Raw genomic sequence first — 24,996 nt, forward strand, 5'->3', positions numbered from 1 at the left:
TCCCTGAACAAACTAGGACCCTTTCCTAAACAGTGCTCCTGGACAATTGCTCCATGTCAATGGTAAGTATTTATCTTCCAGATGGAGAGAGAATACAACTTTAAATGATAATTAAGAGGGGGAGAACTGGATATTTCTGGTGAATTATCACTGGAGAGTCATTAAAGTGGCAGTTAAGCTTCATGCTGGTACTATTCCTAAAGGAATAGAAGCATTAAATTTAGTGCCTATTTTAAAACATAAAACAAAGGTAACTTGCTTATTACATGGTTGCATCTTCCAGTTGTTTTTTTCTGAAACAACTGAACTAGGAGCTGCAATTTCCCTGGATTTGAAAATCAGTTGGAATGGTTCTGAAGTTCAGTATCTTTGCACTGGAACATTGAATTGGTGGTAGAATGTGAGGCATGCTGCTTATGTACTTCGGGAGACTGTATTAGTGTTTACATTCACTCCAATCTGCAGTGACAATTTTTGTGTATCAGAAGGTAATAACTGGCTTGACAATTACTGGCTTGAATAAATGTCCTCTAGTGAATTGTAATGTTAAGGGAATCAGGGTATTGGAAGTGTGTGTGTGTGTGTGTGTGTGTGTGTGTGTACACACACACACACCCCAACCCAGTGATGGTAGTGTTGAGATTTCCACACACATGAGAAACCGTCAGTGCACAGGCAATGAAGGCACCCATTAGTGGTATACCAAAACATGTAAAACTTTAAAAATTGGAAACTTTCTGCAGCAAAAAGGCTGTCCTGAACACTCCCTTTATGGAAATACTAGGAATTGTCCATATGACCTAAAATGAAAAACATGTTTCATTTAATGTGTTAGCACTTTATATACAGGCAGTTGCCAGTGCCTGACCACTTGGCCTGAAGTTACTGACATTTAGAGAGGAAGGCAAGAGCAGTAGTGGCATCCCAGTGGAAACCAGCAGTTTATCCATAAAATCACTATCTGAATGAAAAATCACAAGTTCTCTCAGTAACCACCAATAGGAGAGAGACTGCAAGGATGATGAGGGCTTTCTGTAAATCATGACACATTTTTGGTATCCTATTGCCTCTTTATCAGTTTAACTTTTTTTGGCATTCATTCCTCTAAGATCTGATGTCGTGTCCCCACTGCATTCTAATCCATAGATACTAGATCTTTTGCAGGTTTTAAAGTTATTAAAAACAAAATACCCTATTCCTCAATTGGTTGTCTATAAATAGCCAGTCATAAATAATGAATTGCTGTCTGATTTCCATACTGGGTGCCCGTATCCTGTCCCTAAACTTGTGCCATAACTGTCACTGGTTTTATAGTCTCTTAATTTGTGTAATTTAAGCACTGAATAGTTACATGTTTTTCGGGACTGGGTTTGTAATGTCACTGTTAACCAGCAGTGATGTAACATTCACTATGTAATGTATCTGACGGTCTTTAGTCACCCTATCTCATTCCTGAACAGTAATGAATAAGAAAGGTTGATCATTTTAATATTAAGGAAAGAATTACTGTTTGTACTAATGCTGCACATACAGGGGCATGGGAAAGTTAATTATACATGCCTAAACATAAGATTTTTATTTGAGTGCTGGTAGCTATGTATATCCCGCATGTGGGTTAGAGTTTGTCTTAGTATAGTTAGTACAATTTTTTTCCTCCCTGCAGATGGACTATGCAGAGAGTCCCAGGGTTTAAAAACCTCTCCCGGCCCCACTCCTTATCTGTGAGTGACAAGCACCAATGTTGCTTTTATTGTCTGGGGGAGGCATGTATCTCAGCTAAGTTTGGCATTTGCTGCTAGTTTGCCCCATGAACCCACTAAGCACAAGAGCTCTGGCTGAGGAAACATCTTGTGGAGAAGGCTATGAGACCTCAGTCAGACCCAGCCAGGGAGACCCCTCCACCATACATAGGCCTCTACAGGTGAGCAATGCCTCTCCAAGCACAAGCTCAGGAGCCAAGCCAAAGCTGCTAAACCCAAGGAGTCATCAGCCAGGTCTTCTCATGAAGGCTAGGGGCACTCTCATAAGCATAAGGACTAATCTCCTTCCAGGTCTGTTTAAAAAAGGAGGGATCCCTCCCTGACTCCATCCAAGTTGGGTGAGTCCTCACACACAGGTCCTAAGGACCTAATGGCCTACTTTAAAAACCTGCTATCATGAGGGCAAGGTATAAAGGAGAGTGTATCTGCTGATACCGATGTCAGCTCCACTTCATAAGCCTAAAGATCAGCATCTACTAACACCATCTAAGAGCTCACCATCAGACTCTTCAGTGGTACCCACCCATCAAGATAATACTTAGTCCTGCCATAAGTGCAGGGGACTGAACTTGATGACCTCTCAAGGCCTGTTCCAGTCTTACAATTCTGTGATTTTATCTCCAGAATTGTAGGACCTACTGTTCACAATGACTGCCAATGCACCGTACCCTTGGTACTGACTACTAGAATGCACAGAACTTTGAGATTCACTGAAACCTGCACCTCACCAGCATGTATCTTCACCCGTCATTATCCTCAGTCTCTTCTTCTTTTAGGTCCAGAGATATTCTGACACCAAAGGAAACTACCTGTTCTCCTTCTTGGTCCAGAGGCAGGAACTTTTGCCCACTGATACTGACTGCTTTGCGGTTAAGCAGAAACTGGCCTTTTCTTTGAAGGAGTTGGAGGATCCAGGTGATGAGTTTGGACAGAGAGTCAAGGAGGTCTGGGGTCTATTTGTCACACAAATATGACTGCCGTATGACCTGATGCTGTGGGCTCCCCCTCAACCAGTCAAGCCTTCATATTGGCCCTACTGGCGCCCATGGTATTCCTACATTAGACATTCCAGATCCATCCAGAAGTCCTAGGGTACCTCTTCTACATGACATCTACCTGTTCCACTGGAGTAGGTGGGAGAGGAGTTCGATCCAGAGATACCAATGGATGTTTCATCATCGTCACCAGATAAGGAAATTCCCCATCTTCGCCTTGCCTGTGGTTGCCAGACAGGGAATATCAGAGTGGCGAGGTCCTCCAGATTCCACTAGAGAAGGACCAAGATTCTAAGCATCATCTCCTTGAGATTTTGCAACCTTCTGATCCCAATAGGGTGGGCCTTCCAGTAAACGAGGCCATCATGGAACCATCTACGGTAGTCAGGTACACTCTGGACTCCTGTGCCCCCATCCCAAAAAGGGCTGATAGGTGCGATTTTTGTACTAGCCAAAGAAGCAGAGTTTCTTTTCACACATCTCAGCACCCAACTCCCTAGTGGTGCAAGCAGCCACTGAAAGGTCTAGGTAACAGCAACCCAAGGCAACAATGACTTGATCTCCTAGGGAGGAAGGCATTTTCTTCTACAAGTCTTCAGTTCTGTATTGCTAACTAGCAAGTTTTATTAGCAAAATAGTATTTCAACAATTACTTGAAAAATGTTGACTTCAAGGACAAACTCCATCAAGAGGACAGGGCGCAATTCCAGGCTCTCATTGAGGAAGGCAAACTGATGGCCAGAGTGGATGCCACTGACATTATGTCTAGAGGGATAGCTGCAGGAGTGGTCATGAGGCATGAATCTTGGCTGCACATCTCAGGGTTCCCCTCAACATACCGTAAAGGACTTGCCTTTCAATGGGTCTAATTTATTTAACAAGAAGACTGATGTCTCTAGGCTCATTGAAGGACTCTAGGACAGCCCTTCATTATATGGGCACTTACAGCCTGGCCTTGAAGAGAAAAGCCATAAACAGGTATATTAGCCAAGACCACTTCCCCAGCTGTTCTATCACCAACGCTCATTTGAACCACCACACAAACATTAGACGGTACAAAGGCCTACTATACAGTTATTTTTACCACATCTGTAACTACTTAACCCAATCCACCATTCAGGGGTTATTTTTGATGGCACAGTTGAGAGCTTAACCCTATTGATGCCGTCCACTATGCGCCCCCACCCCTCCAACCTTTGGTGGCTGCTTCACCCTCTTTGCCCACAGTTGGAGAATCATCACAACAGACAAAGTGGGTACTAGTAATCATCCACTGCAGCTACTCTGTAAAGTTCCTTCCCCACACTTCCAGCTCCTCAGGGACCACTATCACAAGCAGATTCTCTGTCAAGAGGCAGATTCTCTTGTGCAGTGAAGGCTGTAGAATAAGTGCCACCTCAGTAACAAGGCAGTTGTTCATATTTCATAGTCTCCAAGGAAAAATAGAGGATGGAGACTCATTCTTGACCCTCAGCAATTAAACATTTTTATTTGCAAATCAAAGTTCCAAATTGTTATGCTGGCATCAATTACCCGCTCCATAAAGGAGGGAGTGCTATTCACAGCTCTTGGCATGAAAGACACATACTTTCATATGAGGATTCATCCGTTCCAGGTTTCTGATGGGACAAGAACATCACTGTTCAGAATACTCCCTGTCGGGTTAGCAAGAGCACCAAGGGTCTTCATGAAGGTCATCTCAATGGTGGTGGGCCAAATGAGACATTGCAACTACAGTCTTTCCGTATCTAGTTGACTGGTTCATAATGGATTACTCTAGTCAGAAGGTACATTTGATGACTGTTCTTACTCCATCTTCTGGCAGCCTTGGGAATCTGTGTCAACAAAGAAAAGTCCACTTTGATTCCAACTCGAACTATAGACTTTATAGGAGTGACCATAGATTCAATCTCAGCATGTGCCTACCTCCCTATGGAAATATTCCAAACCATGAACAATGTGATGATAAAGATTCGTGGTCTGAAAATTAACTTTCTTAAGGATTATCTTTCTCTAATAGGCTACATGGCATCATGCACTTACGGAATACCATTCATCAGTCTTCACTTACATTGCCTACAGGCCTGGCTCTGGTCCGTCTACTGTCCAGACAGAGACCACATAAACACTAGAGTAAGAATTCCCGTCTTCTCTTGTCTGGTGGTTGAACCTGGAACAAGCACATGTGGGAGTTCCTTTCATCACACCCATACCTGATGTGACCTTGTCCAACATAAGACATTGGCCGGGTATCCCCCCTGGAAAACCATGCCCCCCTGTGCATGGACTCCTCATGAGACCAGGATGCATATCAACCTACTGGAACTTAGAAAGCAATCCATCTAGCCTGTAATACATTCCTTCCACTTATTATTTGGATACAATGAGATGAAATATCAGACAACATGACACTCACATAAACAAGGTGGAGCAAAATCTCTTCCTCTCTGCCTAGAAGAAGTCAATTTATGGAATTGATATGTCAAATCACATAACTCTTAGCTACATATCTACCAGGTGCGTGGGATTGTTTATTGAATATGCTCAGCAGGCGCTTCGCCTATTCATGAAAGTCCATCAGTGGCTAGCTTCTCCTTGATAGAAGCTGGAAATGGGTGATGGGAGATGTATCCCTTGATGATTACCTGTTCTGTTCATTCTCTCTGAAGCACCTGGCATTGGCCACTGTCAGAAGACAGGATACTGGGCTAGATTGACCTTTGGTCTCACCCAGTATGGCCGTTGTTATGTTCTTAAGTTCTGAACAAGATCCTTGCATGGTGAGGAACACCATCCTGGAATCTGTTTGGATCCCAGACAAACAAGTTTATTCTATACTGCTCTAGGGCTGCTCTGAACTGCAGTTCCAGAGGTAAATGCTCTTCTATTATCCTGGACTGGTCATCTCAGAGATGCTTTTACTCCCATCTCTCCGCTACCACAAGTTCTGTGGATGATTTGCATTGACACAGCTTGGCATTCTCATAGCACCCAACTGATGACTCAGACAGTTCTGGTTTCCGGACCTTCTGAAAATGTTGACTCCTCCCATCAGCATCTGACCCTTCCAGTATCTACTAGCTCAGGAGAATAGCAAGATCTGACATCCCAACCCAGGCTTCATTCATGTTGTGGCCTGGTGTTTGGATGAGCATCGGATCTTAGAACATTCGTGCTCAGAAATCATTCAGTCTGTTCAGACTGTCTCCTGTCCATGAAAACATCAGGGTTTTCCATTAGTTCCCTGTAGGCCCATCTAACAGCAGTCAGTACCTTCCATCTTCCAGTAGAGGGACACTCCATTTTTAATCACCTAACAATAACTAGATTCCTGAAAGTCCTACCTAGGACCTTCCCACCGGTGGTGAAACCTGAACTACAATGGGACCTCAACCTCATAGAGTAAGTACTTACCACACCACCACTTGAACCACTGGCTCCATAGTCTATGTCCCATCTTTACATGCATGTAGCCTTTTTAGTTGCCATCACATTGACCAGAAGGATCAGTGAAGCGAGAGCACTCCTGGTAGACATACTGTACACCATTTTTCATAAGGAGGTTTCCCTGCACCTTCACCTGAAATTCATCCCTAAAGTAATTTGAATTTACCGGGATTCTTCCCAAAAACCTCATGCTTCCTGTTAGAGTAGACTTCACTCTTTCAACATCAGACAAGGTCTGGTGTTATACCTACAAAGGACAACGTGGATTAGCAAATCACCAAGGCAATTAGTTGCTACAATGGAATGATGGCAAGGCTAGGCATTATCTGCTCAGAGACTAAGTGCATCTCTGGCTGCATCATTTTGATATCAAGTGGTGTGTATTTCTTTTCCAGGTGGAGTGAGAGCCCATTCCACTAGAACACAAACAACCTTAATAGCATCTCTACAAGCAATACCTAGTAGATATCTGGAGCTCCAACCATATGTTCACAAAGCATTATGCATTAGTTCAAGCCTCCTCTGCAGATGCAGCAGTTGGGACTGCAGTACTACAGGCATCTATACCAATTGCATCCTTCCACCTAGAGAGGAGGTTAGACTGCTCCAGAATGAAATATTAGTGTAGCACCTACTTAAGACTCTGTGGCTTGGGCTCTGGGAGGGTGTTCTAAAAGATGGCTAATCAGGTTTCTCACAACATACAACCACTGTGTAAAAGACTCAGCTGGAGGGCTTTAGACAGAACGAACACCACAGATGCCAGGGGACAGGTCTATATGCCTTTGGATCCAGCCTCTCTGCTGCCATGCTGATTTCCTTTCTTTGAGTAGTAAAGGCCATGTTTCCTACCCACCCTAGGGATCACATGGCATCAGATAGAAACTGCTCGTGCCATGTAATCGAAGAGTCTACTTTGGTTTTATATGAATTTGTGTAACTGAAACTTAGCTGTTCTGTTTTGTGTCTGTTGGATTTTTCTTCCCTCTTTGTAGGGAAGTTTTTTGTTTTGTGTTGTGTTTTTTTTTACAGCAGAATATAGCTCCAACTCACCATAAGAGTATGTGAGAGCTAATGCAGTGGTAAGATTGTATGTGCTTTGGGTCAGAGTTTATCTTTTAGCTCTGTGTTTGTACAGCGCCCAGAGCAGGGGTTCTTAAACTAAGGGTCAGGACCACTCAGGGGGTCATGAGATTATTATGTGAGGGGTGGCGAGCTGTCAGCCTCCACTCCAAACCCCGCTTTGCCTCCAGCATTTATAATGGTGTTAAATATATAAAAAAGTGTTTTTAATTTATAAGGGGGTTCAGACGCAGAAGATTGCTATGTGAAAGGAGTCACCAGTACAAAAGTTTGAGAAGCACTGGCTTGGAGGTATGTCTAGGGATAGCTATGCATGCGTAACCCGGTAATGTAGACATAACCTGCTCGGACAAAAGGTTTTTTTCATTGATGTAACAACACCACTTCCCTGAATGGTGGTAGTTACGTGGCCCAGAAGCATTCTTAGTAAAACTGGGTCCTGGTCCATGGCTGGTGCTCTCAGGTGCTACAATAATACAAATAATACTTCAGAATTAATATTAAGATATGAAGTTGTTTTAAAAATTGTTATAGAAGTACACAGGTGTCTTGAAATGGAGTTATTCTACACTTTTTTACAATTTATCTACACAGATTCACCACCACCACCACCACTGCCACCCTGCAAAAGTCATTCTTGTAAAACTATCAAGATAAATTGGATTCAATGGGAAGCATTGTTTTGGGGTCTTTTTATATTACCCCTCCAGAAATCTTGCTGGAACACAAGAATGCTATACAATGTAAGGGGCATGAAGATCATTAGCAGTTGCTATTTCTAGGTGTTGGCATAAATGACTGATCAGATATTGAACTGATACTATTGGGGATGGTATCTTGAACTTGGCACAGGCAGGAACACTGACTTAACATCTTTTCTAGCTCTAATTACTAAAGTGCATTATATATGGTGTTTTGGCCAAGAGTTATTCATTGATGAGTTAAACTTAGTTCTTTTTTTTTTTTTAAAAGGCTGATCACTAGCTCTTGAAGTACAGTCTGGTGCTTTTTCCTTAAACCTTTTCAGTAGGACTGTTGTTTAGTAATATAAAAGTTAAGGATGTGTGTGTATAAGAACCAAGGAAAAGTCCTTAATTAAAAACATGAATTATAATTATAGAACTGTTTTAAAATAATTTTGCAAAATATTTGGATAGCATAACCATATATTTTTTCACCTCCTATTACAATTGGAGATAAACAGACCCTCATACCAATCTTCCCTAATCCGAGCCAATCCTTGCCAAAAAGTACATAGAGACAAAAATCTGTCCAGACCTTGATGTTTTTTCTAAAATTAGCACTCTAGGCTTTAAGGGGGATTTCTGAGATAGTTTGGAAATTGAGTTGGATCTTGTATTTGGAGATGGTGGGCTACCAAAGTCATTGTTGAGGTAGCTTATCTCAGGGCATTGGGATAACTTATTCATAGATTCCAAGGCCAGAGGATCCATTGTCATCATCTGGTCTGACCTCTGTATAACAGTCAGAATTTCACTGAAAATTCCTAGTGTGTGACTTTGAGAAAAACATCCAATCTTGATTTTAAAATTGGCAGTGATGGAGAATCCACCACCATCCTTGATAAACTTTTACCCTCATGATTAAAAATTTGCTCCTTATTTCCGGTCTATCTTCAACTTCCAGCCACTGGGTCGTGTTCTACCTTAGTCTGTTAGATTGAAGAGCCCATTATTAAATATTTGTTCCCCACGTAGGTACTTAGACTGTAATCAAGTCACCCCTTAACCTTCTCTTTAAGTTAAATAGATTGAGTCCTTTGAGTCTATCACTATATGGCTTGTTTTCTAGTCCTTTAATATTTCTTGTGGCTCTTCTCTGAACACACTTAAATTTATCAACATCCATCTTGAATTGTGAATACCAGAACTGAACTCAGTATTTCAGCAGAGGTCACACCAGCACGAAGAACAGAGGTGAAATAACATCTCTACTCCTACTTGAGATTCCCTTGTTTATGCATCCAAAGATTGCCGTAGCCCTTTAGGCCACAGCATCGCACTTGGAACTCCATGTTCAGTTGATTATCCACTACAACCCTCAAGTCTTTTTCAAAGTCACTGCTTCCCAAGATAGTCCCCCATCCTGTTAGCATAGTCTACATACATATAGATTTAGCAGTATTAAAACATGTAGTATTTGCTTGTGACCAGTTTACTAAGCAATCCAGAATGAGTGATTTGTGCTCGTATTTACCACTCCCCCAATTTTTATGTCCTCTGCAAACTTTATTAGTGATGATTTTGTTTTCTTCCAGGTCATTGTTAAAAAGTTAAATAGCATAGGGTCAAGAACTTATTCCTGCGAGACCTCACTAGAAACCCATCCATTCAATGTGATTTCCCATTTACAGTTATCTTTTAAAATGTAACTGTCAGAATTTAATCCATTTAATGCGTACCAGGTTAATTTTATTCAGATGCTCCCTGGGTTATGCAAACCCAACTTATGTAAATCTGCATCTATGGAAAAAGTTCTGTAAGCTAGAAAGTGGTTGGGGTTTTTTTGTTATGTTTTTTGCATAATAGTTTGGTATACGTTTCTTTCTTATGCAAAATTCGAGTTGCACAAGGCGTTCTGGAACGGAACACTTGCATAAGTTGGGGAGTGTCTGTATTGTTCTAGCTCTTTAATCAAAATGTTGTTGTCCAGTACCAAGTCAGATGCCTTACAGAAGTTTAAGTATATTACATCAACAGTATTACCTTCTCAATCAATCTTGCAATGTCATCAAAAAAAGAAATCAAGTTAGTCTGACAGGATCTCTTTTCCATAAATCCATGTTGATTGGTATTAATTATATTACTCTTCTTTTATTTTTTATTAATCGAGTCCCTCATCAGCTGCACCATTATTTTTCCCAGTACTGATGTCAGACTTACAGGTCTGTAATTACCCAGATCATCCCCTTTATCATTTTTAAATATTGGCACAACATTACCTTTCTTACAGTATTCTGGAACTTACCCAGTGTTCCAAGTTTTATTGAAAATCAACATTAATGGTCCAGCACATTCCTGAGACAGCTCTTATAAAACTCTTGGAAGTAGGTTATTGGGAGTTGCTGATTTAAATGCCTCCCTGTTAATAGCTGCTGTTTAGCTCCTGAGATATTAGTGGAATGGAAAGAATTTGATCATATATGACATGACAATATCATCCTTTTTCCTCAGATACAGACAGCACTTGCATTTTCTACATTGACAGTTCTACCATTTCCATCTAGTAATGGACCAATACCATTATTAGGATTCCTTCCTATTGTCCTCAACTCTGCTGGCCACAGATTTCTCCTTGCGTTCTTTTGCTTCCCATTTCAACTTTCTGGAGTTCCTAGCTTCTGGCTGATATTAATTACTATCAACTTCCTTTCCCTTCCATTTGTTATATATATATTGCTGCTTTAACTTCCTTTCTAAACCAGGTGGCTTTTTAATCAATACCACCTTCTTCCGCAATTGTGGCTTTTTGGGCATCTAGTAAAGTGGTCTTAAACAATTCCCAATGATCATTATTCCTATTCTTGATTAAATTCTTCCTCCCATCTTAATTGGCTAATAATTGTTTTCAGCTCTGTGAAATTGGCCCTTTTAAAGCACCATGTATATATCTTGCTTGTCTGGACTTTAGTCTGTTTGTACCTTATAAAAGCTTGCATGACTACTGCCCTCATGTGGATATAGGTTGTGTATATGGTGGGAAAAAGCTGTATTTCCAGCTGAATTGTGTTAAGAAAAATTTTCTTTGCTTGAATGGTCCTGAATATTTCCTACATGTAACTTGATGTTCTCATTCTGTTGTTAAAGGAGCTGTAGTTTAAAAACAAAAACCACACATGCAGACTAGGACTGCTCTGACTCCATCACTAGAACAATAACCTATAACTTCTGTGCCTGTGTACATATATTACGTATAATATTCTCACATTCATACTAGAAGACTTTGTTCAAACAATACTTGACCTGGGTCAGGAGTGAAATCTGATTAACCTCTTTACCTCCGTCTGGTTTCTAGTAAGGATTATTTTCTATTACATAGATGTCATAGTCTCGTCAGAAGAGAATGTGTTCTTTAATAAGTGGGATTCAGCTCAATAGCAAGCTGCATTGGAAGAGCTGCCTACCAAAGTTAGAAGAGTACCTGTGTACACTACCATTAACTCTGGCTAGTGCTTTTGCCCCTCAAAACCAAGTGAAAATATTTTTTCACTAATTTTTTTTTCACAATTAAAAGAGGAGGATGGAGGGAAGGATGGATGGATGGAATATAGGACTGGAAACTACTGAATTCTGTTTCTAGCCCTGCCACTGACTTGGTTACCCCTGTTTGGCTATCTGTAAAACAGGGATCATACCTGCCCCACAACATCCTGGTGATATTGTTTGCAAATCATTTTGAAAGTCTCTGATGAAAAGTGCTATAGAAGTGGAAAATATCTGAGATAAATTGATTCTCCTACTGTACTGATATTACCGGTGCCGATGAATTCACCAGATTCACTGCACATAACTTCTTGACACTGCCAAGTTACACGGAATAAAAATAAACTGCCTATGCAAAATATAGTCTTCAGTTTCCCTAGAGTGACTTGGGTGGAGGTTGGGCAGAGGGCAGGCAGCTGCCTCTGGGAGGGAAGGATTCCCTCACTCTGTATCTACAGTCCTAGCCATCACGAATGTTTTCTTTCCTTTTTTTTGCAGATGACACGATTGGTGCTGCCCAGCATGCTGGAAAGGTGAGTCACACAAACACTATACAGACAAAGTCTTCATTATTTATAGGGGAGAATCCTTTCTTTGAAAAATTCATTACTGTGACTAATCAGCCTACCCTCCATGTTTTAACAGTAGAGTATTGCCGGGTGAGTCACGCCGATGGTGCATGAATCATCAGACGGTGGAAGCCTTTTCCACTCGATTCCCTTTTTATTTTTCCTCTTCTCCCTTCTCCACTGTTGTGGTGATTTCTTTTAGAACAGAATTAAAGAGCTCGTCTGACTCATCGGCACTAACTCCACAACCTGCTGTTCTGAGGGGTTGGTTAAAGTTCCTGGGAATAACCTTCTTAAGGCTATTTTTCAGAGTCATTGTAAGTAAAATGGATTCAGAGAGTATGCTCTCATTATACAGTAGGAGGCATATTGAGGGAAGTGTGTGATCATATAGTAAATCAGAATTGAAGGCAATTCTTTAAAATAACAGTTAATGCACACCAGTCTTTCACTGCCGGAGTCATGTATTGACTTCCTGGTTAGATCCCAGGTAAAACTAAAGGCACAGTCTCAGCCTAGTGGCAGTTTTCTTGTTGATGTTGATTGTTCCATGATTTTCAGTTTTTGTTCAAGAGCTGTGCCTGGATTTCCAGGGGTTGTGGAGTTATGTGGAAGATGCCATAGCACCAGGCATGATAGCCATCATGATTAGTCTGCTGCTTTTGACATCACCAAATAAATGCAGTGGGAAGGGAATAAATACAGTGATTCAGTACCATTTGCATAGGTAATGCAGACTGGTGGTGTTGGTATGTAAACAAATCCTATAATATTGACGAGTGCTTTAAGAATTAACCTTTTGTGTCTGTATACCCTAGGATTCACTTTCTTAGCACACATATGAAGGGTTCTCCTAATTCATAGGCCAAAAATTATTTCTTGACCAAAGTGTAGGACTCATTGCTGCCCTATATGAAGCTGGCAGATGTAGTTTTGCGCATGACCATAAGTAGTATATGCCTGACTTCAAAATCAAATGCAGTAAAAATATTCTGAGTAGCTCTACTGTTGCCATGAAAGGAAGAGAGATGGACATTACTGAAGTCACTCAGCTTTTCTGAGGGGTTTAACATGGTATATACTGGGATTCTTTTAAACAAAATTAGAAATTGTAACAAATGAAAAAGGTGTAGACCATATATAAAACAACGCTGTTTAGGAGATTTTCATGGATGTGGCTGGCAGAGATGATCTTCAGCTGTTCTTCTTCCCTTTTTCACTTTTGATTGTTCCTTTTCTCTATTCACCTCACACCCAGCATTGTGGCAGCCTTCAAACCTCCTGTCATTTTAAAGAGGCCTCCTACTCTGTCCACTAAGCAGCCTCTTTTTCTTTAAATATCTCCTTTTAAAAGCACCTCTTTCATAAAGCTGTCCTACATTCCTTTTCAAACCTCATGTATAGCATTGTTTGGTCTTTTATTTTTCTCTTGTATCTTTTTTTGTTTGTTTCAGTTAGATTGTCATTTTCTCAGGGCGGGAACTTTGCTTTTCTGTTAAGCATGGTATACACTTACATACAACTTGACAAATATTGAGTGGCATAGTCTGAATATAGACCAGGGAGCCAATATATGCTGAGTTCTAGTTCTGACTAGCCATAGGCAAGTCACTTCATCTTTCTGCCTCAGTTGCTCCATCTGTAAAATGGTGATACATACTTACCTTACAGGAGGGTGAGACTTAATATTCAAAAAGCAGTTTGAAGACAAAAGTCGTACCAGTGCTAAGAATTGTTCACCAATCTAACCCTCCCCTTCCTCCTCCTGCTACCCCATCCCCGGTCATATAGAGCCATTTTAAATGATTCTCGCCTCCTGGATGGCGCTCTCCGTATGGAAAGGAAAGATGGGTGACAAAAGCCTCTACATTCTTGCTTGCTCAGTTTTTGTTTTATTTATTTTTTTACCTTATGGGGTACAAAAAACAGTTCTTCAGCGCCCTGCACCCATGGTATAAATTATTAGGCTATTAACACTGTTCAGAATCTATAGCCACAACAGATCTGGTGGCTCACCAGGCCAAGAGTATGAATGGCTGTGTTTAACTGTTCTGTGTAGGCCAAACACAAACTCCTCTGGATTTATGGGCCTGGACAAAGTTAAGGGGCCAGACTGATCTGTCCAAGTGTATTATACTGAAGATCCCATGTTTCAAGGAAATAAAACTTAATGCACTTTGGTATATCGTGTAGTGCTGCACTTGCGTGTCTGTGTGTGCACACATTTGTACAGTGTATACCCATGTAATGTCTCAAGGGTGAAGGAATAGCAGAGCAGACTTTATGATCTCTAACTCTTTGTGTTTGTAAGGAGAATTTCACCACTCCTTGTATGTCTTCCCTCTTAATTTGTATTAAGTACAGCACTAGAAGAATACCTTTTCTGTAAATGCTGGCATTTAGGCTTTGTGCTTTGGCTCATCTTCTGGTCCCCTAATGCTTATATTTTAAATATGACCATTATAATCTGCACTTTGTATTATACTTAAATGAGCTGTTCTACTGTAGATGTCCAGACTTTAGTCTGCTGTTTGCAAAGGTGGGAGCCTCTTGGAACTACTCAAGAAATTAAGATTTATGTCTTTATGAGCAAGAAAAATCAGTTGACTATTTTTTCTAGACAAACATCAAACTATAGTATATATTGCTATAGAAGTAGCAAGTGCATAATTACATTACAGAAGAAGCTTGCTCTTTCCACTTTGCGTACTGCTGGAGCAGGCGGTGGTTACCATAGCAACAGTGAGAGAGCTAAATATAGCATCTCTTACACTGTACTGCTTAAGGTAGAATGATGGTGAGGTGTTAGGGTGTGTTAGGCAAGTCACCTTTTTATTTATTAATGCTAGTCAACTTTCTTCAGCAAACTATTGAGGAGTGGGGCATATCAAAAGTTTAATTTACCCAGTCAAGTTTGCCAAACCAACACCCTCTCCTTGTCAAATCCCTCCTTAAAAAACCTGTTTCTTCTGTGATACCTGAAAGAAACAAAGCCATAATCATGGGGTGATTGGAAACTGTTATCCCTACCTCTGGATTCCCTGCCCTCTGTGGTGTTTAAATTGTGAGCTCTTCAGGTCTGGACCAGTTTTTTTCTTGTCTTTCACAGCACTAAAGCCTCTTGTCAGCACTAAACAAAGTAATATATAGGGTTCTCAGTCTGTTGCATGGAGGCTATATTTATGACTTGTGGAATTTTTCATAGGGATTTCCGTACTGGATCAGATCAGTAATCCACCTAGTCCAGTATTCTATCTCTGACAATGGCCAGTGCTGTCTGCTTCAGAGGAAGAAATCTACAGCAGGTTGTTATGGTATAACCTGCCCCTATGGAAAGCTGCTTCCTGACCCTCAATAGAGGCTGGCTTATGCCCTGAAGCTTAAATATTTATATCCTTTCCAAGGATTTAGTTTGAGTTTTAAATATTTACTGTTCTTGTTTATCCACATAAACATCTGATCCTTTTTTTGAATCCTGATAAGCTTTTGGCCTCAATGAACTCTTGTGGCAATTACTTCCACAGCCTAATTCTGTATGTGAAAAAGTATTTCTTTTCATCAGTTTTGAATTTCCAGTATTTGATTTTAATTAAATGTCAACTTGCTTTTGTATTACAAGAGGGTGAATCCAAGGTTCTGATCTCCTATCCCTATACCATTAACTTTTCTGTGGGCTTTTATCATGGCTCCTCTTATTTAATCTCTTCCATAAAGTAAACAGTCTGTCTTTTCAAACTCTTTGTATGACCGTTTTTCCTTCTTCCTAATATTCTCATCAAATCCCCTGTATTTCTGCTATATCTTTTCTGAGAGAAGATGATCAGAAGGTCCTGAACACAGTATTTCAGGTCAGGGTATACTATTAATTTAGAACTGCATTATATTTTCTGTATTGTTGACCTTCCCATTCTGTATGCATCCTAACATTGTTTGTTTTTTTTTTTTGACCATTACTGCACATTAAACAAGAGGTCTTCATTGAGTTGTTTCCTTAGTGGTGTTCAGGTCTTTTAGCTGAGTTACTGGTTTTTAAATCAACTCTTAAGGGGTTGAATTAGTTCAGATTATTTTCTCCAGTATGCATTATTTGCATTGTCAATATTCAGTTTCATCTGTCATTCTGTAGCCCATTCATGTAGCATTGTTGGGCCCTATAAAGTTCTTCTTAATAGCCTCAAGTCTGAGTAATCTAGATGGTTTTTGACATCTGTAAATTTAGCCATCTCACTGCTCATTCCTGTTTTGAGCTCAAGAATAAATATACTAAACACCTGCTATGAAAAACTTGTGGCATCCATTAACTTTTTGCCACAGTGAAAGCTGACCAATTACTCCTATTTTTACTTTGTCTCAGCTACTTTCTGATCCATATTAATACTCTCCATCATGTGCTACTGAGAAACTTTGACAAAGGCTGTAGGGAGACAAGAGGGCTGCTACACCAGTAAATAATACCATAATCGGAAACTCTGAAGCTTTAGCAGAAAACAAACAGAAATCAAGATATATTTTGTGGAATTTGTTCTTCTCGTGTTAAAGCGTACCTATCAAAAATAATGTCACTACATCCTTGTGCTTCCAAAGCAGACTTTTTACAGTCAGTTCACAAAGTGCAGTTACATGGCTATAAGAATAGATATTTGCCAATGGACTGGAACATTAATTATGGTATTTGCAGTGGTGTTATGATACAAAAGATTTGTGAATGCTTGTTAGTTTACGACAGAAGCTTCAATTCAGAGAGATTTCAACCTCAGTTTTCCTGTTTGCTTAAAACTTCCTGTATCATCCTTGCGCAGGGGCCATGCTAATCTTCTCTGTATCGTGACTCCGCTCCTGTCTCGAAGGGCTTAAAACATCCCTGGGAGAGGGCTGTGGCAGGGGAAAGACTGGGCTGATTGGAAAGCAGCCACAGCTGTGGCTGGCTTAATGAGGGCCCAGCTGGCCCTTATAAAACGGCTGTGAGCCAGAGGCCCAGAAGGAGTCTCTCTCCAGGCTCTGACTGCCTGCAGAAAGGGTACTGAGAGTGAGGCATGGCTGGGGAGAGCCAGAGGAGCAAGGGAGCTCCAGGCTGGCAGTTCCCCAGGCTGCAGGACCTGGTCCAAGGCCCATAGAGGTACTGGGAGGCAGAGGAAAGCAGCAGGTCTGAACCCCCTTAACTATGATGAATGTCTTTTACACTGCAATTGCCCCCAGGGAGCCGGGGGCTTAGTGATGACTGGCAGTAGCCCAAACTGAGGCAAGGTGGGGATTAAAGGGTTGGGGGTTTCCCAGAGAGGGGAGACCCATAGAGACTGGTGGGGATATTGCCAGGGGGTAGCCCCCGGGTAAAGGGGCACCGGGTCCGCGAAGGACACGGGGGCCAGTGGAAGTGGGACACCGGCCTACAGAAGGTGCTCCGAGGGCTGGAGAGCTAATTCCCTGAGATGACCAGCAGGATGCGCCGTAGGGGTGAGTCCCGCACCGTTTACACTTCCCCATCTCATTACAGAAGAATAATGTGCAGTCGGAATACTGAAGAGTTACAAGATACTTGAAGGAACTTTCATTTGCTAAATCTTAATCATTGTTTTGTCAAATGATAGTCTGAGGGCTTGTCTTTGCTACCACGCTACACTCTGTGCCAATATAGCACATCTGGTGAAGACCCGCTATGTCATGATGTAATTGGTCCACCTCAACAAGAGGTGGAAGCTATGTCAGCGGGAGAGCATCTCCCACCAGTGTAATGTGGCATAGACACTGCTTTAAGTCAATGCAACTTGCATCACTCGGGGATAGTTTTTTCACACCCCAAGCAAGGTAAGTTATATTGACTTTAGCAGTAGTGTAGACAAGCCCTGAGTTGGGGTTTGGAAGCTAAATACAAGGTCAGCTGATAGCCAATGTGTCAGATCAATGCTTAAAATGTACTGTGTGGTATCTAGAGAATTGTGTCTTCTGTTGTATATTTCTAGTCTATCCTGTCCATCAACAAAAAAGTTACCTCAAAATTTGAACAGTGGGTATGGGTACTTGTTACTCCCTCACAAGAGCATTGTGAACTGATATTTATAAACCACGCCAGGTCCCCTTATGAAAGATACTGTAGAAGTGCAAAATACATTACAAAATTCTCTTATTTCTGTCAGAGTAACACAGATTTGAAAGCTGCCTTTGGGCATCTGTTAAGTTGCCCTTACAACTCTTAGCTGTGCAAAGTTTTGAAACCTTGAGCCTACATGTACAGGGCCTAATTCTTCTAGTACGGTAGTTTAACATTTGTGTAACTTCACTGGCTTCAGTGGAGTTACTCCTGATTAATACTTGCACAAAAAGAGAATCAAGCCCATGTCTGTTATAGCCATTAGAAGACAAATCGCAAATCTCTGAATTATTTTTCTTTTATTTAAATGACAAATGAATCTGCATGACACCTACTGAAAGTAAACATTTCCCTTTAGTTAATAGACACTTCTGAAGCCTGTAAGTCATGTTCTTTCCTGCAAGTGACTGTGTTTTCATTGCCTTTCAGATCTACAGGAGTAATCCTGAATATCTCTTCAGGTGCTGGAATGTATCCATCTCCACTGCTCACTCTGTACTCAGCAACCAAGGTATGCTTTCTTTTTGGTATGCTCCAATCTGAACTGTCAAACAGAAACGTAACAATAAAAGCTATAAGAATAAATGTGTCTGGGGTCCCTCTGTTGATGGTTTGATGAAGTAAGGGTTTGTCTACACTGCTCTGCATTTCGAAGTACGAGGATGTGAATATCAGTGTGCACTCAGTGCTGTGTTGTGACTCCCCTGTGTGGATGCTGTGGGCATGAACTGAAAGGTTCCTAGCTCACATTAACGTGATCCCCTTCAAATAGGACTACATTAAATGTGAAGTAGAAACCTTTTTTTTTTGTGTCTGCAGTATCCACGCAGGGGAGTTACAACTCAGCATTTTAATGCACATTGCTAGTCACGCCTTCATAGTATGAACCAAAGGCAGTGTAGACATGCTCTAAAAGTAGTGGTTACTGCAATGAAAGCTTGGGTGAGGTAGGAGAGAAAAACAAGGCATACTGGTTTTATCATCATGTCAACCTAATGTTTTGTGAGGTCTGCATACACTTCCTTATCACATGCTGCATTTTTTTAAACGCTCAAAAAATTTGATATCTTATTTAAAGGAGGACATTAACAAAAGGCGAACTTGGTGTGTGAGGTGGACCCATGGGCACAGAACGTGTGTGAAAATTAGTGTATATACAGAAAGATATTAGCACTTTTCTCCCCCTGGTCTTACTGAAGATATTTTTGAACATGATTCTCCTATTGTGTGATAGGACTAAAGTGTAGGGTGTAATCTGTCCATTGTTTCTATTAAAGTTACACCCTGTTTCCTCCATTGGGCCCTATATGCACAACTTAAGACAACCACTTACAAGTTTTGACTCTTTGCATTTGGAAAAAATCAGACCAGTTCAAAAAGTTCATCACTGGAAAAACAACATTCTAAAGGTTTCTAGCTCTTTATAATTTTGTTTGGCTGTCTCATTTTACAGTTTCAGTAAAATGTTGTTCTGGTCTATGAAAACAATCCTGTGTAGTACATCTTCACTCTTTTAAAAATATTGTCCAACCACCATGTCACCACTTCAACCCAATTGTATGAGCTCTGCCATCCCCGGCCTGCATGTCATCCATGCAAGTTATAGAAGCCTCATTTAAAAATGTTTGTTTTATTTCTTTATTTCTCACTGTGTGGAGAAGCAATGTCAAAACAGCTTTTTTCCAATAGCAGATAGTATGAATCTGTGCAAGTGGACCACCAGTGCAGTTCACACAGAATATTATTTATTACTATTTGCATTAGTTTGAATGCTATTCTTGTAGCTTTTAAAGGGTGTTCCATACTAGGTATTCCAGAAAATTGTTGGCTTTCTTTCTCCCTCCTGACTTCAGTGTTCTAGCTAGTTAATTTTTTTTTTTTGAAGTAGTATAAAACGCACAGAAGCTACTTGTCATTTATTGAATGTGTTTACAGACTTGCACAGGCTGTGATTTTAAAGAGATTTCACTGCATTTATAATGTTGACTTCTCCAAAGATACCATCTGTGCAGGATTCCCAGTCCTCTTCCTTCTCCTAGCACCCAACAACCATAGCTCCCTGAGCTATTTTTGTGGCAGTAGTAGCTAGTAGAATTACCAGCAATCCCTCTTCCCTCAGCTGGTGGTAGTGAACCACCACTAAGCTTAATCATTACCCTATGAAACTTTTGTCATTTCCTTTTTGAACTACGGTCACTAAAGAAGTTTCCCACAGGAACTGCAACTATCAAGCTACTTTTCATTGCACTAAATTTGTCTGCCTTGATATCCTTATATGTTCTCTCATCGGTCTGCCCCTCCCTTTTTTTGTAATGCTGTGGCTCTTCAGCTGCCATTGGCCCATGAGATAACCAATAGGGTATTGTCCTACAGTTTGAGATCTTGGCAGAACAGCAGTTCAGTGATTGAAGTCTGTCTGATTAGCCTCAGCATTCAGCCTCCATTTTTACCTTGACGCTTCATCTTCCTATGTTTGGGAGTTAATTTGACTCCAAAGCTACTTGTTGGGTGGGTTTTTAGGATGTCCTCCATCCACTTGAGCCCTAAAAAGGCAATAAGAGTCCTCAGTAGCTTCAGACAGTGCCCTTGGGATGAAAGAATGTTTAATGGATGAGTAGAAGAGGAAAGTGTCAGGTCCGTGTTCAAATGTCAAGCTGAGCACTCAAGCAGTATGGCACTCCTGGAAACTACCTTAAGTACAGTCCAAGGCCTAGCCCCTAGTGCTTCAAGGATTTCTTTTTCTAAGAACATGTTTGAGTCAGCCTTCAGCACTAATCACCAGACTGTCAGTGCCACCCATATCAGAGCAAATCCAGTTTCCCTTTAAGCTCAGCAGGATAGTTTCATCTTCAGAGCCCTGAATCCTCCCTCGGGAGAGTAAGGACTCTGCCATGCAGTCGCTAATACCTTCCAGACCTTGCTACCTGAAGTCACCGGTTCCTGAGTGCCATCTGCTCTGAGGCATTACTTCCTCACAAGAAGAGGCACTGAGTGATCAGCTGCCATCTGATGCATCCCTGCTAGAGTCCTTTAGATATGAAAATGTACTCTGTTCATACAATCCCAGCTGCCATATGCCTAGCAGGAAGAAAGAACAGTCTCATGCAAACTGAGTTGATCCATGATATATCCTCACATGTGGTGCATATGTCAGATAGTGATGCATCAGGTTCCTGTAGAGAATCCAGTGAGGTGGATCACTTCACCACTCACTTACATACGTGCCCCTTTCACCTGTAGCTCCAAAGAGTCTACTCCCCCACTCATCAACCTATGCATACTCCGCTCAGCATGCCACCAGAAGTTCTCTCCTCACTACAATGGTAGATGGACCCACTGCAACTATCATAACAGATGCATCCCTCACAGCCTGGGGCCCCCACATGGGCAACTGCATGAAACAAGGCACCTGGACACCATGGGACCCCAGGATGCACATAAGCATATTTGAACTCTGGGCAGTGTGCAAAGCTTGCCAGGTGTTCCTGCCAACATTTCAGGGTCGACACGTTCTCATGATGTCAGACACCATCACAGTCTTTTACTTAAACAAGCCAAGGGGAATGAGATCCTGAGCCCTGTGTGCCAAAACCATACACCTATGGGAATGGTGCATAGAATCATAGAACTGGAAGGGACATCAAGAGGTTATCTAGTCCAGTCCCCTGCACTTGTGGCAGGACTCTGCTTATCTAGACCATTCCTGACAGGTGTTGTCTAACCTGCTCTTAAAAATTTCCAATGATGGAGATTCCGCAGCCTCCCTAGGCAATTTATTTTGGTGCTTAACCACCCTGACAGTTGGGAAGTTTTTCCTAATGTCCAACCTAAACCTCCCTTGCTGCAATTTAAGCCCATTGCTTCTTGTCCTATCCTCGGAGGTTAAGACCAACAATTTTTCTTTATCTTCCTTGTAACAATCTTATTTGCGTATTTGCATGAAAACTGTTATGTCCCCTCTGTCTTCTCTTTTCCAGACTAAACAAACCCAATTTTTTCAATCTTAGCTCATAGATCATGTTTTCTAGACCTTTAATCATTTTTGTTGCTCTTCTCTGGACTCTCTCGAGTTTGTCCACATCCTTCCTCAAACATGGTGCCCAGAACTGGACATAGTATTCCAGTTGAGGCCTAATCAGTGTAGAGTAGAGTGGAAGAATTACTTCTCGTGTCTTGCTTACAACATTCCTGCTAATATATCCTAGAATGATCACTTTTTTTGCAACAGTGTTTCACTGTTGACCCATATTTAGCTTGTGGTCCACTATGACCCCCAGATCCCTTTCCACAGTACTCCTGCCTAGGTAGTCATTTCCCATTTTGTATGTGTGCAACTGATTGTTCCTGCCTAAATGGAGTACTTTGTATTTGTCCTTATTGAATTTCATCCTATTTGCTTCAGACCATTTTTCCAATTTGTCCAGATCATTTTGAATTTTAATCCTATCCTCCAAAGCACTTGCAACCCCTCCCAGCTTGGTATCATCCGCAGACTTCGTAAGTGTACTCTGTATGCAATTATCTAAACCATTGATGAAGATATTGAACAGAACTGGACCCAGAACTGATCCCTGCTGGACCCCACTCCTTGTGCCCTTCCAGCATGACTCTGAACCACTGATTACTCTCTGGGAACAGTTTTCCAACCAGTTTTGCACCCACCTTATAGTAGATCCATCTAGGTTGCATTTCCCTAGTTTGTTCATGAGAAGGTCATGCAAAAGCTTTACTAAAGTCAAAATATATCATGTCTACTGCTTTCCCCCTATCCACAAGGTTTGTTATGCTGTCAAAGAAAGCTGTCAGGTTGGTTTGACAGGACTTGTTGTTGACAAATCCATCCTGACTGTTACTTATCACCTTATTATCTTCTCAATGTTTGCAAATTGATTGCTTAATTATTTGCTCCATTATTTTTCCAGGTACCGAAGTTAAGCTGGCTGGCCTGTAATTCTCTGGGTTTTCCTTATTTTCCATTTTATTGATTGGCATTATATTTGCCCTTTTCCAGTCTTCTGGAATCTCTCCTGTCTTCTGTGACTTCTCAAAAGATAATTGCTAATGGCTCAGCTATTTCCTCCTTGAATATTCTAGGATGCATTTCATCAGGCCCTGATGACTTGAAGACATCTAATTTGTCCAAGTAATTTTTAACTCATTCTTCCCCTATTTTAGCTTCTACTGATCCTACTTCATTTTCACTGGCATTCACTACGTTAGAGTCTAATCACCACCAACCTTCTTGGTGAAAACTGAAACAAAGAAGTCATTAAGCACCTCTGCCATTTCCACATTTTCTGTTATTCCCTCCCCACCCATTGAGTAACGGGCCTGCCCTGTCCCTGGTCATCCTCTTGCTTCTGATGTATTTGTAGAATGTTTTCTTGTTACTCTTTGTCTCTAGCTAGTTTGATCTCGTTTTGTGCCTTGGTCTTTCTAATTATGTCCCTACATACTTGTGTTGTTTGCTTATATTCATACTTGTAATTTGACCTAGTTTCCACTTTTTGTAGGACTCCTCTTTTTTTTTTTTATTTTTAGATCAAAGCCAGGGTGGTCTCCTGCCATACTTCCTATCTTTCCTGTGCAGTGGGATAGTTTCCTCTTGTACTCTTAATAAAGTCTCTTTGAAAAACTGCCAACTGTCTTTTCTTGTTTTTTCCCCCTTAGACTTGCTTCCCCTGGGATCTTACCTACCAGCTCCCTGAGTTTGCTAGTCTGCCTTCTTGAAATCCATTGTCTTTATTTTGCTGTTCTCCCTCCTACCATTCCTTAGAATCATGAACTCATCATTTCATGATCACTTTCATCCAAGCTGCCTTCCACTTTCAAATTCTCAGCCAGTTCCTCTCTATTTGTCAAAATCAAATCTAGAACAGCCTCTTCCCGGTAGCTGTCTCCACCTTCTGAAATAAAAAAATTGTCTCCAATACATTCCAAGAACTGATTGGATAATCTGTGCCATGCTGTATTATTTTACCAACAGCTTCTGGATAGTTGAAGTCCCCCATCCCCACCAAGTCCTGTGCTTTGGATGATTTTGTTAGCTGTTAAAAAAAAAAAAAAAAAACCTCATCCACCTCTTCTTCCTGGCTAGGTGGTCTGTAGTAGACCCCTATCATGACAGCACCCTTGTTTTTATCCCTTCTATTCTGACCCAGAGACATTCAAGAAGTCTGTCTCCTATTTTCATCTCAATCTCAGTCCAAGTGTATACATTTTTAATATATAAAGCAACACTTCCTCCCTTTTTTCCCTGCCAGTCCTTCCTGAACAAGCTGTACCCTTCGATACCAATATTTCAATCATGAGTATTATCCCACCAGGTCACTGTTGTGCCAACTATGTCATAGTTATATTTATTTACTAGCATTTTGAGTTCTTCCTGCTTATTCCTATACTTCTTGCATTAGTATACAGACATTTAAGATAGTGATTTTATTTCCCCTGCCAGTTCTGTCTTTTCTCTCCTTTATCCCTGTTGTAACAGCCCGTGTTCCCCCCCAAATTCCAAAACTTCTCCCAGGTATCCATGTTCTTGACTTACCTATGGGCTTTGGTCACCTCACTAAAGCCCTCTTCACTAGGTTAGCCAGTCTGTATCCAAATATGCTCTTCCCCTTCCTCAATAGGAGGACCCCATCTCTGCTTAGCAGCCATTTTTCCTGGGACAGCATCCCGTGGTCAAGGAAGCTGAAGCCTTTCTGGTGAAACCATCTTCGCAGCCAGGCATTTATCTCCAGGATGCATCTATCTCTGCCTTGACCAGAAGGACCAAAGAGAACACCACCTGCACTCCCAACTCCTTCACCCTTACTCCCAGAGCCCTGTAGT

General features: G+C 41.2%; 1 protein-coding gene and 1 pseudogene across 3 annotated transcripts in view; one reads left to right on the plus strand and one right to left on the minus strand.

The window, feature by feature from the left end:
- HSD17B12 (hydroxysteroid 17-beta dehydrogenase 12) overlaps positions 1-24,996 on the plus strand; it is a 192,258-nt gene that overhangs the window by 151,297 nt on the left and 15,965 nt on the right. For all 3 annotated transcript variants that reach the window (XM_075065267.1, XM_032790408.2, XM_032790407.2), the window contains 2 exons: positions 12,007-12,041; positions 18,592-18,673. In XM_075065267.1, the coding sequence (XP_074921368.1) occupies positions 12,007-12,041; positions 18,592-18,673 (117 nt within the window). The remainder of the gene's footprint in view (positions 1-12,006; positions 12,042-18,591; positions 18,674-24,996) is intronic.
- On the minus strand, positions 16,832-16,907 carry LOC116830770 (U6 spliceosomal RNA; annotated as a pseudogene).

The sequence above is a fragment of the Chelonoidis abingdonii genome, chromosome 4 (genome assembly GCF_003597395.2).
Source record: "Chelonoidis abingdonii isolate Lonesome George chromosome 4, CheloAbing_2.0, whole genome shotgun sequence".
NCBI classification, from domain to species: Eukaryota; Metazoa; Chordata; order Testudines; family Testudinidae; genus Chelonoidis; species Chelonoidis abingdonii.